Consider the following 14,562-nt stretch of genomic DNA (forward strand, 5'->3'; position numbering starts at 1 on the left):
CTCTCACAGGGAGACCTAGCATTAGTTGAGGACCTACTGTGCACCAAGCACTGTGCTGGGCCCCCGCATGGGTCCTCTGTTTTGTCCTCATAGTGAGGGTACATGTGGAAAGATTGTGGCTCAAGGGTTCAGGGATTTGCTTACAGTCCCAAGCTCTGGTGAGTGGGGGTGGGTTGCCAGGCAGCCCCAGCCTCTGAGGCTTGGGAACCAGCAGTGAAGTCGGGACAGAGTCAAGAGGAGCTGGGATTTCTTGAGAAGGAACACGACCCTCTATTCTGTGGCTGCCTCTTTCCAAAGAAGCTGGCCAGGAGACTGGCTGAAGCTGGAGGCTTGGTGGTGGGGGCTGTCCACTTCTTTCTCTGCTGGCCCAGCCCCTCCCCCTTGCCATGACAGGATTAAGGACTTGAAAGGCCAACATGCAGTTTGCTTTGGGAGTGGGAGGCGCCCTTGGTGGGGAGGAGACCGGAGGGGGCTGAAGGGGACTTCCGACAAGAGCTGCCACAGCAGATTCTGAGGCAGAAAATCCTATTTCTCAGTTCTTAATTCCAGTCAATTCCAGTCAAAGGGCTGATAGGCATCGGCTGGCAGTAATTTGTGCAGTTTATCCGCTCTTTTCACCTTCTATCGGTCCTTCACTGACGGGCAGGCCGACATGCTGCTGCTCGAGTGAGGAAATTAAAATTTGATGCAATAATCCCAAATAAGAAGGATTTTATTAGGTAATATATACACTTTAGATGAGGCATGCTGGCCTGATACACTGATAGAGGGAGGCATACATGCTGGGAGCTGCAGATAAAGAGGGGGCGTGAGGGGGAGTGGGCGAGGGTCTGGACGCAGGCCCCCGGGCCAGCAGAGGCAGGGCTGGGGATGGGGGACGCCTGGGGCCTCTGGCCTTGGGGGACTAATCAGGCCTTGGTGCTCCTCAGCCCTGGCCCAGCCTGGGAAGTGCTGCGTTAAATCAGGCTTCCACACTCTAAAGGGACATGGAAGGCCTGGATCAAGGCACGGAAACCGATTAGAAGCCTGGAAAAATCAGGCTTAGGGTGTATGGGAAACTGTGCAAGAGGCAAGGTAAACTTTCAGATCTGGAGGCAGGGAGGAAGAGCAGACGTGTGTGGACGTGGAGGTGATTCTGTGGGTGCTGGGAGAGACCGAACCCCCCAACTTACTTCCTTGTCTGGCTTGCCCGAGTCTGGTCACCACACAAAAGGCGGGATTCAGACCTGCTCTTTGGGAGCCCCCCAGACGTGGACTTCAGTGGCCTTGTGGAGCCAAAGGGACAACCGTGGCAAGGCAAAGAGATATCAAGGTCCCTCATCCTGAGAAAGAACCATATCCGATGCCAAGAAACCGAGCATAAGGAGGGTTGAGGCCAAGGGGAACAAGGGCCTGTCTGTCTGTCCTGAGGATTCATCCTAGCAGGGCTTGTGGAGTCATCTGGGAAGGAGAGGGGCTGGCTTAGCACAGGACCCTGCACACTGCACGGACTTCATAAACATCTAGAGGATGAGTGAACGAATGAAAAATAGAATGAACGGCCAGGTGGACTCGGAAACCTGCAGATCTGAAAAAAACACCTGTAGTAATAGTTTGATTTAGTATTACTCTGCTACAATACAAGGATGCTGGGAAAGGCGAGACAAACTGAAGGGTCTCAGAGGACACTCTCCCCAACACCCTTCTTGCTGACCACTGAGACTCTGAGATGAGGCTAAAGCTAGGACCTCCCAACCCAATCCAAACACAAAACCACCGCATTCTAATATCTGCTGACGCTAGCACTACTAGGTGCTCTAGTCCCTAAAACCATCAGGCCAAGTGGTCTCAACCACTACTGAGACAAGGAGGAAGAGGTCTGGATGTTGTGTGATCTGGCCAAGCAAGCGCTTGGTAGTACAGGGACCTGTTCTGAGACCCTCCAGCTGCTAAGCCACCATCACATCCTCACTTCAATGTACAAGTTGGCTCTGCCTGTATTTCCTGCATTCGACCCTGGGCACAAAGCCCTGGGAGGCCCTGGTTTGAGACCCAAAGACTCAACCACCCTGATGACCAGGAGCCCCAGAGTAACCCACTTACACATCAGTGAATGTTACAGGTGTGGCTACAATTCAGAGGGGATCATGCAGCCAAAGGACAGGGAACCCCAGCAGAGATGAGGACAGAAAGATAGCTCTGCCTGGTGGGCCAGTGAGGATGAAGCCAGGAAAAGAATTCCAAGAAAGGTCGTCAGTGAGCTGGGAACCAACAGATAGGTGGATTTTGGATTGGTGGGTAGAGCAGTCACAAGGTGTGATGAAGATGACAGGATAGTAAGAGAGCTGGCCTGAGTAGTGAACATTTGTTCATTCATTTATTCATGCATTCATCCATTCCACAATGACCTCCTGAGCACCCACGGTGTGCTATGCCCACACCAGACCCCATTCCCGCTGCACTATTCTTGCAGGCCAGGAGAGAAGCCAAGGGTGAGAGCACCATGCAGGAGCACTGAGCGCTACGAAAGGATGGCCAGAGGCTGAGGACAGATGGGAGGACCCACCTCATCTAAAAGGTCAGGGCTGAGAATATGTGGGTTTATTGGCAAAGAGGTTTTGGGGGAGGTGGAGTTCAGTCTCAGAAGTCTAAACTCCTGCTGTCCATGGACCACTCAGAAAGAAAGGGTTGGAGTGGGGACATTTAGATGTCCCCCTCTGCTCTCAAAGCAGCTTCTGACACCAGCAACAGGAGGCCACCTTGCTCGTCAGACCCTCCAGCCCGCAAGTGGCCCCAAAAAGGAAGTGGCTTCACTCTCACACCTGGAGTCTACAGCGTGGTGCTTGGAAGAGGCCAACAGTCAGGAGAGACCACATTACCAAACTTCGGGTCAGGCTTCCTAGTCTGTGGTGGTCCAGGAGCACAGCCTGCAATCTGGTCAGGGAAACCTGCCTCTCACTTGCACCCAAACCTGTGAGCTGTGCAGACATGCAGGTGGGGTCCTGAATAGCCACATGATCAGGTGGGCACCCCGCTTTGCTCTCAAAGCTGTTTCCTTCCCCTAAGCACATTGAGTTCCTATAGAAGGAGAGGCACAGTTCTCTTTCCATAGAGCTGCTCCCCTGCATGTTCAGGGGTTGTGTCTGCCTAGAGGAGCCGCCTTTTCTAATTTATCAGCCCAGAGCGGGTAATCTATTCTAGTCCACACATAAGCACGGATGGCTACCGGAAATGGGATGCAGGGCACTGCCTGCTTGACCCACAGCTGAGCAAAGCCGCCCATCCAGAGCCCCTGCCTAGGGGCAGCAGTATGCTTTGTCTCACAGTCGACTGGACCGCAGTGGACACAGGGCCCATGGGCAGTCAACCTCCAGGCTGGCTGACAACCTGTTATCTTGTGACTCGGCACAAAATCCGACCACAGCCAATCAGGTACCTCTCTTGAACACATGGCCTTGAGAAACCCAAAGTGTGGGCAGTTAGAAGGGGCAGCAGGAGCTGTGAGTTCTCAGGGAGGAACCAAGCCTGAGAGAGTCCGAGGGGCAGATAGTAAGTGGCCACCATCTCAGGCAGTGTTGGCTGGCCAAGAGAGGCGGATTGACCAGCTGACCCATGGGGGGTGTGGCTGAGCCCCACTGATGTTTTGGTGAGCCTGGCTGAGTCCAGATTCACTCTCTAGCTCAGGCTGGATTTTCCACGGGCATCCCCATTCCCCATCACCCCACATGAAGCTTTCTGAACTGCTGCCCTTCACTTGCGCTAGCCAATCTCTGCTCTCTGTCCCTTGGAGAGTTCTGGGGATGAAGTGAGAGAGCGAGGAGGTGGGGTACAAGAGGGGGTTGGGTTTTCACTGTGCTGGGACACCCATCACTGCCAGGCATGTGGGAGTCAGAAACACCAAAGAGCCCATCCCACCAAACAGGGCCTCCATGCCCACCGAAAGTGCAGAGGGAAGTCTCACAGGGCAGGGGAGGGTCTTACCGGAGGAGAATGCTCATAGATGTTGGTACTGTAAGGCAGGTTGATGAAGATGGGGTCCATGTCCTGGACGTCTGTGATGATGATGGCCAAGTTGGCCAGGGTAGACAGAGGCCTGGTCTTATCTTGATCCTTAGAAGGACAAAGAATACATCAGCTTAGGTTAAGTGATATGGACAAGGACACACATGGATACACATGCACAACACTCGTGTGCACAAACATGTGTGCACATATGTACACGTGTACTCCTCCACTCCCACAGGGAAGGACATTAGCACACAGAGCTCAGAAACTCTAAGAACCCTCAGGGATCTCTGACCTGTGCCCCCAAGGCCCAGTGGAAGGTGGTGTATCCTGGTCACAAAGCAGGGCTGGGGCAGAGCCACATCTCTGCCCCCCGCCCCCCACCCCTCAGGCTTGACCAGTGTGACCTCTGGTGGGCGGGGTGATTGGCTTGGGATAAAGCAATGGTGCTGCCCTTAGCTCCTTCTTTGGATTCAGCCTGGGGGCCACTGCTCCCTCCATGCCTACTTCCTGCACCCTCTCTTCCAGGGACAGCAAAGGAATTGACTAGGATGGGAGAGTTCCTCAGAAGAAAAGCCCTTTGATGCAGAGGGGGCTAGTCTGGGCCCTGCATCCCTGCCCTGCACACTGGGTTGACTGGTCAAGCAACTTTGCTGGTAGAACCAGTAGGGGGAGCTCCAGGGCCTGTGACATTTGGGGGACTCTGGGAAGGAATCTTGAGAGGCCGTGCAGGCCATGTGGCCAAGCAGACAATGTTTAAACCCTCATAGTTGGAAATGTAGTCCTATAAAAGCTCACCAAGAAAGAAAAGCCAAAACCCATCTTCTATTACCCTAAATATGAAATAGTTGCTGCTACTGAATAACAATAGCCAAGAAGAATAGAAACTACATGCTAAGTAGATTATATACCAGGCACTGTATTAGACACTTCATTCCCTTTTATATTTTCAGTTATTTCAGTTCAACAGACTCAGAGAGGTTAAGTAACTTGCCCTGAGTCACACAGCTGATAAGTGTGTGGCCAGGACTCAACTCAAGTCATTTTGACTTGATCTGTCTTGATCTGAGGCCCTAACCTCAGCCCAGTTGCTGACTTGCTAAGTCACCTCAAATAAGTTATCTCCTCTTTTGGAGTCTCGACTTCCTCTTCTGTGAGAGTAAATTCTCTGCTCTGGACTGGAGAAGTGGCTGTCCTTGGGTTAGATCTCCCTTGGTCTGTCTGGGATGATGTGAACGATGCAATTGTAATGCAGTCCCCCCATTACAAGCCCAGTGCCTGCTCCTGCCCTCCAGAGACAGATGCTGAGCCTTCAAGGAGAAGGAAGAGCTGGTTGTCCTAAAGAGGCCTCGGGGGCAGCCAGGGAGATGGAAGAGAGGCTTTGAGGATGGGTCATGGCTGCAGCAAGGGAAGGGAGAGTCTGGAGGCAGGAGGAGCTGTGTCCCTCCAAACCACAGTGGAGATAGCCTCCCAGCCTCCAAGATGATGGGGCCCACAGCCCAGGCTCAGGGACCACCCTAGAAAGTGGTGAGAGCTCTCATCTAGGGACCGGCACAGGCATCAGGCAGACAGGGCCAGAGCGGGAGGCCCATCAGGAAGGCCCTTGACCTCTGGCGTTGGAGATGCCAGTGGTTATGATTTGCTCTTACCAGGCTTCTGTGGGCAGCTGGCTTTGTCCAGTCTGGCACCTGCCCTTCCTGTCCCACACCTGTGGCTGCAGCCCTGCCTCTGTCACAGATGCCCCCATAGAGCCCACCCTGGACCCCATGGCTGGGGAAAGGGGATGGCAGTGGGCACACCTGGCAGGCAGGCACCTGGCCAGGTTTCCAGCTGTCACTCTGGCACCTACAGGTCTCAGCAACTTGTTCCCAGGGGAGTTGCATGTTTTCCCACCCACCACCCACCCAGCAGAGGCTGGGGACCCACATGCTCCCTGCGATGCCACATGGGAGGATCTCCTTGGGGAGATGCCCAGCAGCCAAGGGCACAGTGCCAGCCCTGAGAGGGACTTGTGCATCAGGTGGAGGAGCCACCAAGACCTAAGGGAGTTAGATCTAGGGCCCCTCCTGTTCCACTGCTTCAAGGCCTGATCGCTGGAAGATTAATGGCAATTTAAGCACATTCACCATCCCAGCTTGAGCCCAGGCCTCTCGACAGGCCCGGCCGCCCAGATTTGTGCCTATGCCTGGCTCTGCTCTCTTCGCCACTGGCCCAGCCCAAAGCCATTTTCACTGTAGATGGGAAATATCCCACAGGGACAAGTTCACAGTGAAAAAGAAAGCAAGCATCTGTGCATTTCTGGACCCCAGTGTAAGCAAATGGAGAGTGGTGGGAGGGGCACCATCTTAAGTGAGTGTGCAAGGGTGTGTGGAAGGATACAGATGTGCCCCAAAAGTGGATTCCGGTCTTTCAAGTCCCCTTGATCCCAGAAGTCAGTTTCACAAATAGCAGCACACATGTCCTCCCAGGCAACCAACACTTAACCAGGGGAGAAGGCAAGAACATGAGTATCATCTGCAGTGGCTTCCCCAGGGTCCCTGGACCAGGTATGAAAGAAAAAGTTTGCATTTCTTGGTTTGGGGGGCCACTCTGGATCTTGTCCAATCCTGGGGGTACCTCATATTTCAAACTGGCCCCTGGCCCCAATGCAGTGAGTCTTCCCCTGGGATCTGAGCTCCATGATCTGCCAAGTAGAGCCCACAGAGCTACTGGCAGCCCCCCTGCAGTGACACGGGGCCAGGTGGTGGATGCTGTGGGTCAGGCTAAAGAGTCCCAGAGGCTCAAGAGGGACTCAGGTGATTTGTTTAACAGCTGGCCTAAGCTTTGTAAACAGAAGTCTAAGGACCAACAGGCCAGCTCTCGCCTAGCTGCCAGCTAAAGGCTCTAGCTGCGCCTGGAGGCTGTGGCCAAGAGCAGGGAAGAGGGGCGTACAAGGAGAGAACCCTACTGAGGCCACGGCCTGCCTGTCCTCCAGCCCCTCCACAACGGCTGGTGACAGAGGCCGAGCAGCTATGACGTTCTGGAAATTTGGAGACTCCTGGCCATGGGGCGCTGGACAACCCAGGCTTGGGTTCTTGCTGCCCAGCACCCATCGGTTTGTGTCTCAACGGTGTCAGCTATAAAATAGGATAATTATTCCTCTTGAACTTCCCTCTCCTGACTAATTCATCTTGGAATTCCCAGGACCCAAGCATAGTGCTTGGCACAGATGGGTGTTCCATTCTGTGTAAGTATTACCGCTCTAGCGCAGTGGCCAGGATGCCCGGACTCTCTGACTCCTGCATGCTGGGTGGTGTCAGGACACAGCTGGGCTGACACCTCTGTCTTGTGTCTCAGAGCGAGATGACATCCTGCACTAGGCATGACCCATGGGGTTACCAGTGCAGGTGCTGGAGTCTGTGAGCAAGTCACTGAATTGCTCCTGTGCTTCGATTTCCTCATCTGTAAAATGGGTAACTTAATATTTATGCCAGAGCATTGTTGTAAGGTTTAAAGGAGACAATCCATTCGAGTGCTCCCCACGGCACCAGGGACATAGCACGGACCCTCAGGAACATCAGCTGTTGTTATCATTATTATGATCATCAGCAACACCATTATAAGCCTTGCCTAGCAGGAAAGGAGGCTGACATCCTGTGCCCTCTCTGAGTGAAGGAGGAGGCTGACATCTGGCTGCCTGGGCCGCCGGCGCAGGAACTCACAGTGGCATTGACGGTGAGCTGGTAGGCCTGCGTGGTCTCGTAGTCCAGCTCCCGGATCACTGTGACGATGCCGCGTGCGCTGTCGATGGCAAAGAACTGGGAGGGGGGCTGGAAGGAGTAGAGGACGCTGCCGCCTGCACCCAGGTCAGGGTCCGTGGCGTTCACAATGAAAATGGGCGTCCCCACCGGTGTGTTCTGGGGGTGAAACAAAGCAAATAAAAGGGTGAGCTGGAGCTCGGAGCAGCTGCCTCCATCAGTGACTATTCCCCCAAAGCCCATTAACCACGTCCCCTCCAGCCAACCAGACCTGCGGCTTTGTCATTTTTATTCTAAAAGGGTTCACAGGAATTTAAAATGCTATATCTATTTTTTTTCTCCATTTTTTGATGGCCTCCTGGTGACTGTAATAGCACCAGTTCCAAAGATGATATGCTTATCCTGAAGTTCCGGATGAGGGCCTTTTGGTCCCCAAACCCCTGCTTCTTGGCAGTTCTGCTTTCTGTGTTAGGTGCCCCTTGGCTGCCCAAGCCTCAGGCACGGGCTGCTCTGGAGGGCAGCCAGGAGACTGTGTGTTGGGAGGTTCCAAGGACAGGGAGCTGGGAGATGTGTGATATGGGGAGGTGGCATAGTTTCTGGGGTGGGGCTGGCCCACAGAGATTTCCTGGCTTGCCTAGGGGTGGGGCATCCACATAACATCCTTGGGCCATGGCAGCCTGTAACCAGAGAGGCCCACAAAGCCTGCTCAAATGTTACCACCTCCGGGGAGCCTTCCATGATGCCCTTTGCTACACACTGTGTATATAAATAGACCCCTGCCCCTTTCTGATTTGGGGTTTCTGGTTAAATGTAACTTCCTCATGGAAGCCTTCCAAACCCTTAAGGCAGGTCAGCTCCTACCATGCTCCCAACCCCTGCCACTATTATATTCAGGGTCCCGTAGCACCCTGAAATGTTTCATCACCCACAGTTCCTTTGTAATTCCCCAGTCAGTACCTGTCTCTCATTGCACATGTGCTCCATAGAAGCCATAGAGCTCTATCTGCTTGGCCCAGGAGGTGCCTGCCACATGGCAGGTGTCCAGTAAGCATCCTTTACGAAGACATGAATGAATCTCTATGACAGCATCTTAGCACATTGTATTCTAAGTATCTATTTGCATCCTCTGCCCAACTGTCAGCTCTCATCACGGTCGTGCCCACCACAATGCTTGGCAGGTAAGCCACATCTGCAAAATTCTGTGTGAGTAAATTTACTCCTGACTCAGTGAGCTCTGGACACGTCAGAAGATAGGCCACCTAAGGAGGCTCTGCCCAGAGGCAGAAGAAACAATCCCTGCTCCCGCTCACTGACTGCTGTGCCACATCTGTGCTGTGAGCTGCACCCATCAGCTCTGTAACAAGTAGCTTTCCAGGTGCTTGCTATGATCCCTCTTTCAAAAAGGAAGCCAAGGCTCAGACAGGTTAAGTAACTCACCCAAGTCACACAGCTAGGCAGTGGCAAAGAAGACCCTAAATTCAGGTATAGTTCATTCTAAGCCTATCTCTTAGCTCTTTTCTAAACACTTCTGTAAACCTTGATGGCAGTTTTTTCCCCTGTCTTCCACACAGTGCTGAGGTCACCTGCCAGCGTGGTACCCTCTAGCCCGGAGTGTGGGATTGACCTGAAAGTTCCCTGAGGGCTGAGACAACATTCCTGTGTGATCTTTTTACACTGGGACGACAACTGAGTACCTTCTGACACCTGCAGGGCTCCTCCCAGGGAAGGCATCACACAGCTGCCCATCTCTGTGCTGCTGCCCATGACCTGAGAAGCTTCTCTCTTTGAAGACCAGTCTCAGGCACACTGGAAGCCCTTCCCCAGGGCTGTCTGCTGGAGGCACGTGTGTTCGCTGTAAGATCTCTAATCGGGCTGGAAAGGGCCTCCAGAGGACAAAGCCACCGAGTTGCCATTGTTTCTCTCTGAGTGTGCTGCCCGTCCCCCATCACCAGGCAAGTGTCCACCTGAATGGACAGGCTTACATCCTATCCTTTTCCAACCCACGCTGAAGACAGGGGCAGACAGGTAAGACCCCTCTCCTCCATCCAATCCCTGACACTCCATGCCCCTCTGCATAGGACACAAGTCTCATGGTCTGGTCTTGTCTTCTCATTCTTTATTTCCTGGCAGGTATCATATCCTAGCCTTTTGGCTAAGATCATGTGCAATATCTTTTCTTATCAGTTTACTATTTCCTGGCAGGTAGAGCTATTTGTACTTCTCCAAATCAGCACACTCCCTTACAGTTCTGAGTTCCTGGACCTGCTTTGCCTTTGCGAGGTCTGCCCTACCCAGCTCAGTGGCTTGCAAAACAGATGCTCTCATTCTCTCCAAAAGAGGGAAAGTGTTCAAGTGTACAAAGGGGCAGAGGGGACAAGTGCTAGATTTCAGGGATGAACAGACTTCTGTTGGAACCCAAGTCTTACTGTGTGTCTTTGGGCTAGTTACTTCATCTCTCTGATCCTTAATCCCCTTTCTGTGCATCAAAGCTAATAATATTTCATACAGTTAATGTGAAGAGTACACGAGCTCCTGAGTATAAACTTCCCAGCATATATTAAGTGCTTAGAAGATAGCAGTTGTGATTTTATTGTCTGAATGCCTTCTAGAGGGTGGCAGACAAGAACATCTTCAAGGGTAGGGCAGGGAGGCATAAAGAAGCACCATGACTACTAATGATACTGCACTGGACATTCCCTGTCTGCAGTCCCCAGACCCACCGAGTGCCCTTCTCTGCCATGACCCACCCCTGCCCGCCTCCCCAGTCCAGGCTGGCCTCTGCACTGCATTCCCAGGCTGCCAATGGGAGGCGCTGGTATGAGCTCAGAGTTTGGGGAGGAGGAAGGAGGAGAAAGGCTTTGAGGTATTACTTTCCCAGTCCCTCCAGCTCCACCCCAGCAGCCCCTCTTCTCCAGCCCCAGATTTCAGTGGCTCCAGCCCTTCCACTTGCCCCTCCAGTCCTAGAGTAGAAAGAACTTCCCTGTGTTGCTAGTCCTTGGAGCCTCAACATCCCTTAGTGTCGCTCTAGCCCTGCACCCCCTCTGGAAGCTGTCTCTTCAGTGAAATGCCTTTATTGGAACTATCCGAGATGAACTGTTTCCTGGGGGACCCTGACAGATACAGGCACTCTGCAAAGGATCTACCCCAAGCCACACGTTCAAAGCCCCAGAAACTGAACTCCCCAGGCGCTGGGCTCAGCAATGCCAGCCTCCATCCCAACATGCCAACCACAGGAGACTGGTCTGGAGGAGATCTTTATGAGGTTCTCAGCTAACCTACAGCTCTTTCTCTCTCTCTTCCCTCCTCCCCCTCTCTACATCCAACATACACATCGCAGGAGTGCCAGTGTCAGCCCCAAGCTCCAAAGCAAAGCATGCCATTGCAGCCTGTAGCTCTTGCCACAGAGGGATAGACATGTTCTGATTTCAGGGCGGCCAGCCCCCAGTGAGGCAGCTGGACAGCACTTCAGAGCACACCCCACATAGAGCCAGTGCCCAGAGGAGAGAGACGGCTCCCACGAGAATGTCAGCTCTCCAGCCCCATGCCTCGGGGAGGAAAGGACATTTCACTCATCCATACTGCATAGTCTGGGGCGAAGGCTCTCTGAGCATCTGATCAGAGGATTTAAGAGCAAGCTCCAAGAAGACAGGAAAAGGGGGAAAGGAAGGGATGGTCCTGTGTCTGACCTTCTTGGATTATGTTTCATGCCCTGCAGTGAAAACCCATTTAACTTCTGCATAACTTAGAAAAGGTTTTAAATAGGCCTGACAAGGAGCCGTTCATATACTTAGAAGGGACAGGCCACTGGAGGGGAAAGAATGCTGACCTCCTGCATTTCCAATCCTGGGTGCCAAGCTCTACCAGGGAAATGGGGGGAAGGGGACTCTCACCAGCACATACACTGGGGGATTCTTGGAGCACCCAGCTACTGGTTCACAGAAACATCAGATACGTTCACAGGTTGATACTCAACGCAAGCAGATTTCCTCCATGGGGCCAGGCACACCTGGATTTTCAAGTACACCACAGGCAGTATACACTTGGTGCTCGGAGCGTGGGCTCTGAGCCAGACCTCCTAAGTTTGAGTCCCAGCCTTTTCACTTGTTGGTTGGAGACCTCGGACATGTGCTGTTAAATTTATTATTTTGGTCTCAGTTTCCCTATGTAAAGGAAAATGTAAAAGTGGAGCTGTTAACACTACCTATATGTCCTGGGGTAGTGAGAAACTTTTATATGACCTAAGGTGTGGGGAAAAAACCTCTCACTGAGCCAGGCACATGGCAATACTGAGCGATACTCATAAATGGTCACTGCCATTATTATGGTGGTAATAAAGTACCATCACAGGTGGCATGAGATGAGCCTATTTAAAGTGGTGTGGGGGGATTAGAAACAGGGTAAACAGCTGATCTGTTCATCACAAATTTAGACAAATGGGTAGACCAGAATTCAGGAAGAGAACACCTCTGTTGACGGGTTCACGGCTGCTGCAAGCAGGATGGGAGAACCTCTGAAGACCCTCCAGGGTGGGTTTGGAGAATGTAGATGAGGGGTGGGATCTGAGGGAGAGGTGGGAGGGGTTCCTGGAGGCCAAGGAGCTCCTGAGCACGGAGGCCAGGCCTGACCACGCACCACTCAGGGAGAAGATGGCTTGAACGTAGAAGCTAGAAGGCACCTTGGAGATTATCCAGCCTAGTTTCCCCATTTTTTAGATGGGAAAAGTGAGAGGACGCACTTCCAAGCTTTCTGTCTCACACATGCTTAATGGCAGAGCTGTGACTGGAAATCAGCTGTCTTAACTCAAATGCTTTACTTACCCTACCCAGAGACACTACCCACTGCGTCCTGGCCCATCCTCCTTCCAAACAGAGATGCTCTTTTTACCGAAGGGATGGATCTAGGCAGTCGTGTTAGTGCCAAGTGACTTCAGACCCAGGCCACATGCGATTGGTCTGGGGTAAATACCTGACTCAAGCGGGCCAGTCAGATGGGTCCTTGTAAATTAAAGCAACTTTTCATGGGAGCTTGAAAAAAAGATTCCTGCTACCTGGTTGGGGTAGAGTGGGTACCATGACAGGCTCAAAGTCACAGAGAAGCCACAGAAACAGAGTTGCAGAGGAAGCCCGTCTGCAGTGAGAATGGGGCACTGGTGAAGCAGAAAAGCAGAGACGAGGGCTGTGAGGGCCTCCCCGGCCCCAGCCTTCACAGAACCTGTCTGGCCCTCCCCTCCTGTCCTTGGCTGTGGTCTTGAGACACAGTCCATGCTGTTCTTTCTGTGAGTACCACTTGCTCATTCCAGCTCCTTGCCAACCTGGTCCGCTCAGGATGCATCCAGTCATGGGCAAGGCCTCCTCACTGCAAACCTCACCCCAGGTTCACCCTGCCTCTCGCCTGCTAGGATCTGGCCCTTTCACGCTCACAGCTGGGCCACAGAAAGCAAAGCTCATGACTGCTGAAGACACAAGAGGTAACATGGGGAGAGGAGAGAGGCCTGGATGAATGAATGTCATCTCAGTCTTCTTTTCAAGTGTCCCCAGACACTCCTTTTAACATGCAAAGGCACTCAGGTCATTGTAAAGATCAGCGAGCATGTGGGGTGGGAGGGGTAGGTCTGGGAGAGCTTGACCATGGGGCTGACACAATCAGCCAGGACAGGCCTGGAGAAGAGATGCCCCAGATAGCCAGCTTCTGCCTGCCTGGAGTCAGGGGGTCAGGGGGACGGTGCCTCTATAGCATCTGGCCTTAGGGTTCAGGGTCTGAACCATCTGCCAGGTGGGCCAGGGCCGTGAAAAAGTAGGGCCAAATGGCCCATTTCGGCTGGAGGTGGGGCAGCCCCATTCTAGGGCAACTTCTCCCCACATACTCATTGTGGGAAGTGGCTTCGGGTCCACCTCTGTGCTGGAAAGGAGCAGGTCTCTGGAGTAAAGGCTTCACAGGATGTGATATCTCCTGTTCCTGAGACAGGCCTCTTAGCCTACTGCTCTGTCTCAGCTCGGCTTCCAGAGCCCCTTCCTCCATGGCACCCCTGTCCAGCCCCTCCTCTCCTTCACAGCTTCTGGGACATCTCCTCAAGTCCACTGCCCATGCCTCCTGGGTGCCCGGGAGTGTGGTGAGGCATGGTCCCCAGCAAATCTCCCGCCCTACCAGACCATCCCTCTCGGTGAGGGGCCGGCTCCATGCAGGTCACAGGCCGGGCATGCCCTGGACTCTTTCCACTCCCCATTTAAGCTCCGCATCACTCCTGATGGACCTGCTGTAAACGGGCCACCCTGCGCAATTCAGAGGCAAATAAATCTTTTTGCTACTCCCGGGGTGACAAGGGAATAGACTCTGGCAAAGTTCTACTGTTCCAGGGATCTTGTTCGTTAATAATAATGATAAATAGCTCACTTCTCACATGCGGTGTGAGCCGCGTTACTCTGGGTTTCTACAGAGGTGGCCGGGGGTGCTCACTGGAACGGGTGAGGGGTGCAGGGGCAGCGAGGGAGGAAGAGGGCCAGACAGGCAGCATGGAGGGTGAAACAAACAGAGATGGAGAGAGTGTAAATAAAGGGGAAAGGAGGAAAGGGAGAAGGCGAAAGGAAGACCAAGGGGGATGTGAAAGGGGCAGAACTGGGGGCCAAAGGGGGTTGGGGACAAGGCGGGAGAGAGTCTGTGAGAGCAGACAGAGGGAAGAAAGTTGGGAAGAAAGGAGAGAACTTAAAGGAGCAAAAGAGACATTCTAGAGGGAAAGTTGTGAACAAAAGACAAGACGTAAAAAAATTCAAAGCAGCAAGAGAAAGATCAGAGAGAGAAAAAAGCCCGCCATACCCTCTCATCTTCGTGGTGAACCCCCCTTCCC

General features: G+C 53.1%; 1 protein-coding gene across 9 annotated transcripts in view; it reads right to left on the reverse strand.

Moving 5' to 3' along the window:
- CDH23 (cadherin related 23) overlaps positions 1 to 14,562 on the reverse strand; it is a 433,939-nt gene that overhangs the window by 247,901 nt on the left and 171,476 nt on the right. For all 9 annotated transcript variants that reach the window (XR_006270872.1, XM_043476661.1, XM_043476663.1 and 6 more), the window contains exons 7-8: positions 7,686 to 7,880; positions 3,961 to 4,089 (exon numbers count right to left, since the gene is read on the reverse strand). Coding sequence is in view for 8 of the 9 variants with exons in the window: in XM_043476661.1 (XP_043332596.1) it covers positions 3,961 to 4,089; positions 7,686 to 7,880 (324 nt within the window). In the remaining variant the exon portion in view is untranslated. The remainder of the gene's footprint in view (positions 1 to 3,960; positions 4,090 to 7,685; positions 7,881 to 14,562) is intronic.

The sequence above is a fragment of the Cervus canadensis genome, chromosome 8 (genome assembly GCF_019320065.1).
Source record: "Cervus canadensis isolate Bull #8, Minnesota chromosome 8, ASM1932006v1, whole genome shotgun sequence".
In the NCBI taxonomy this organism is placed as follows: Eukaryota; Metazoa; Chordata; class Mammalia; order Artiodactyla; family Cervidae; genus Cervus; species Cervus canadensis.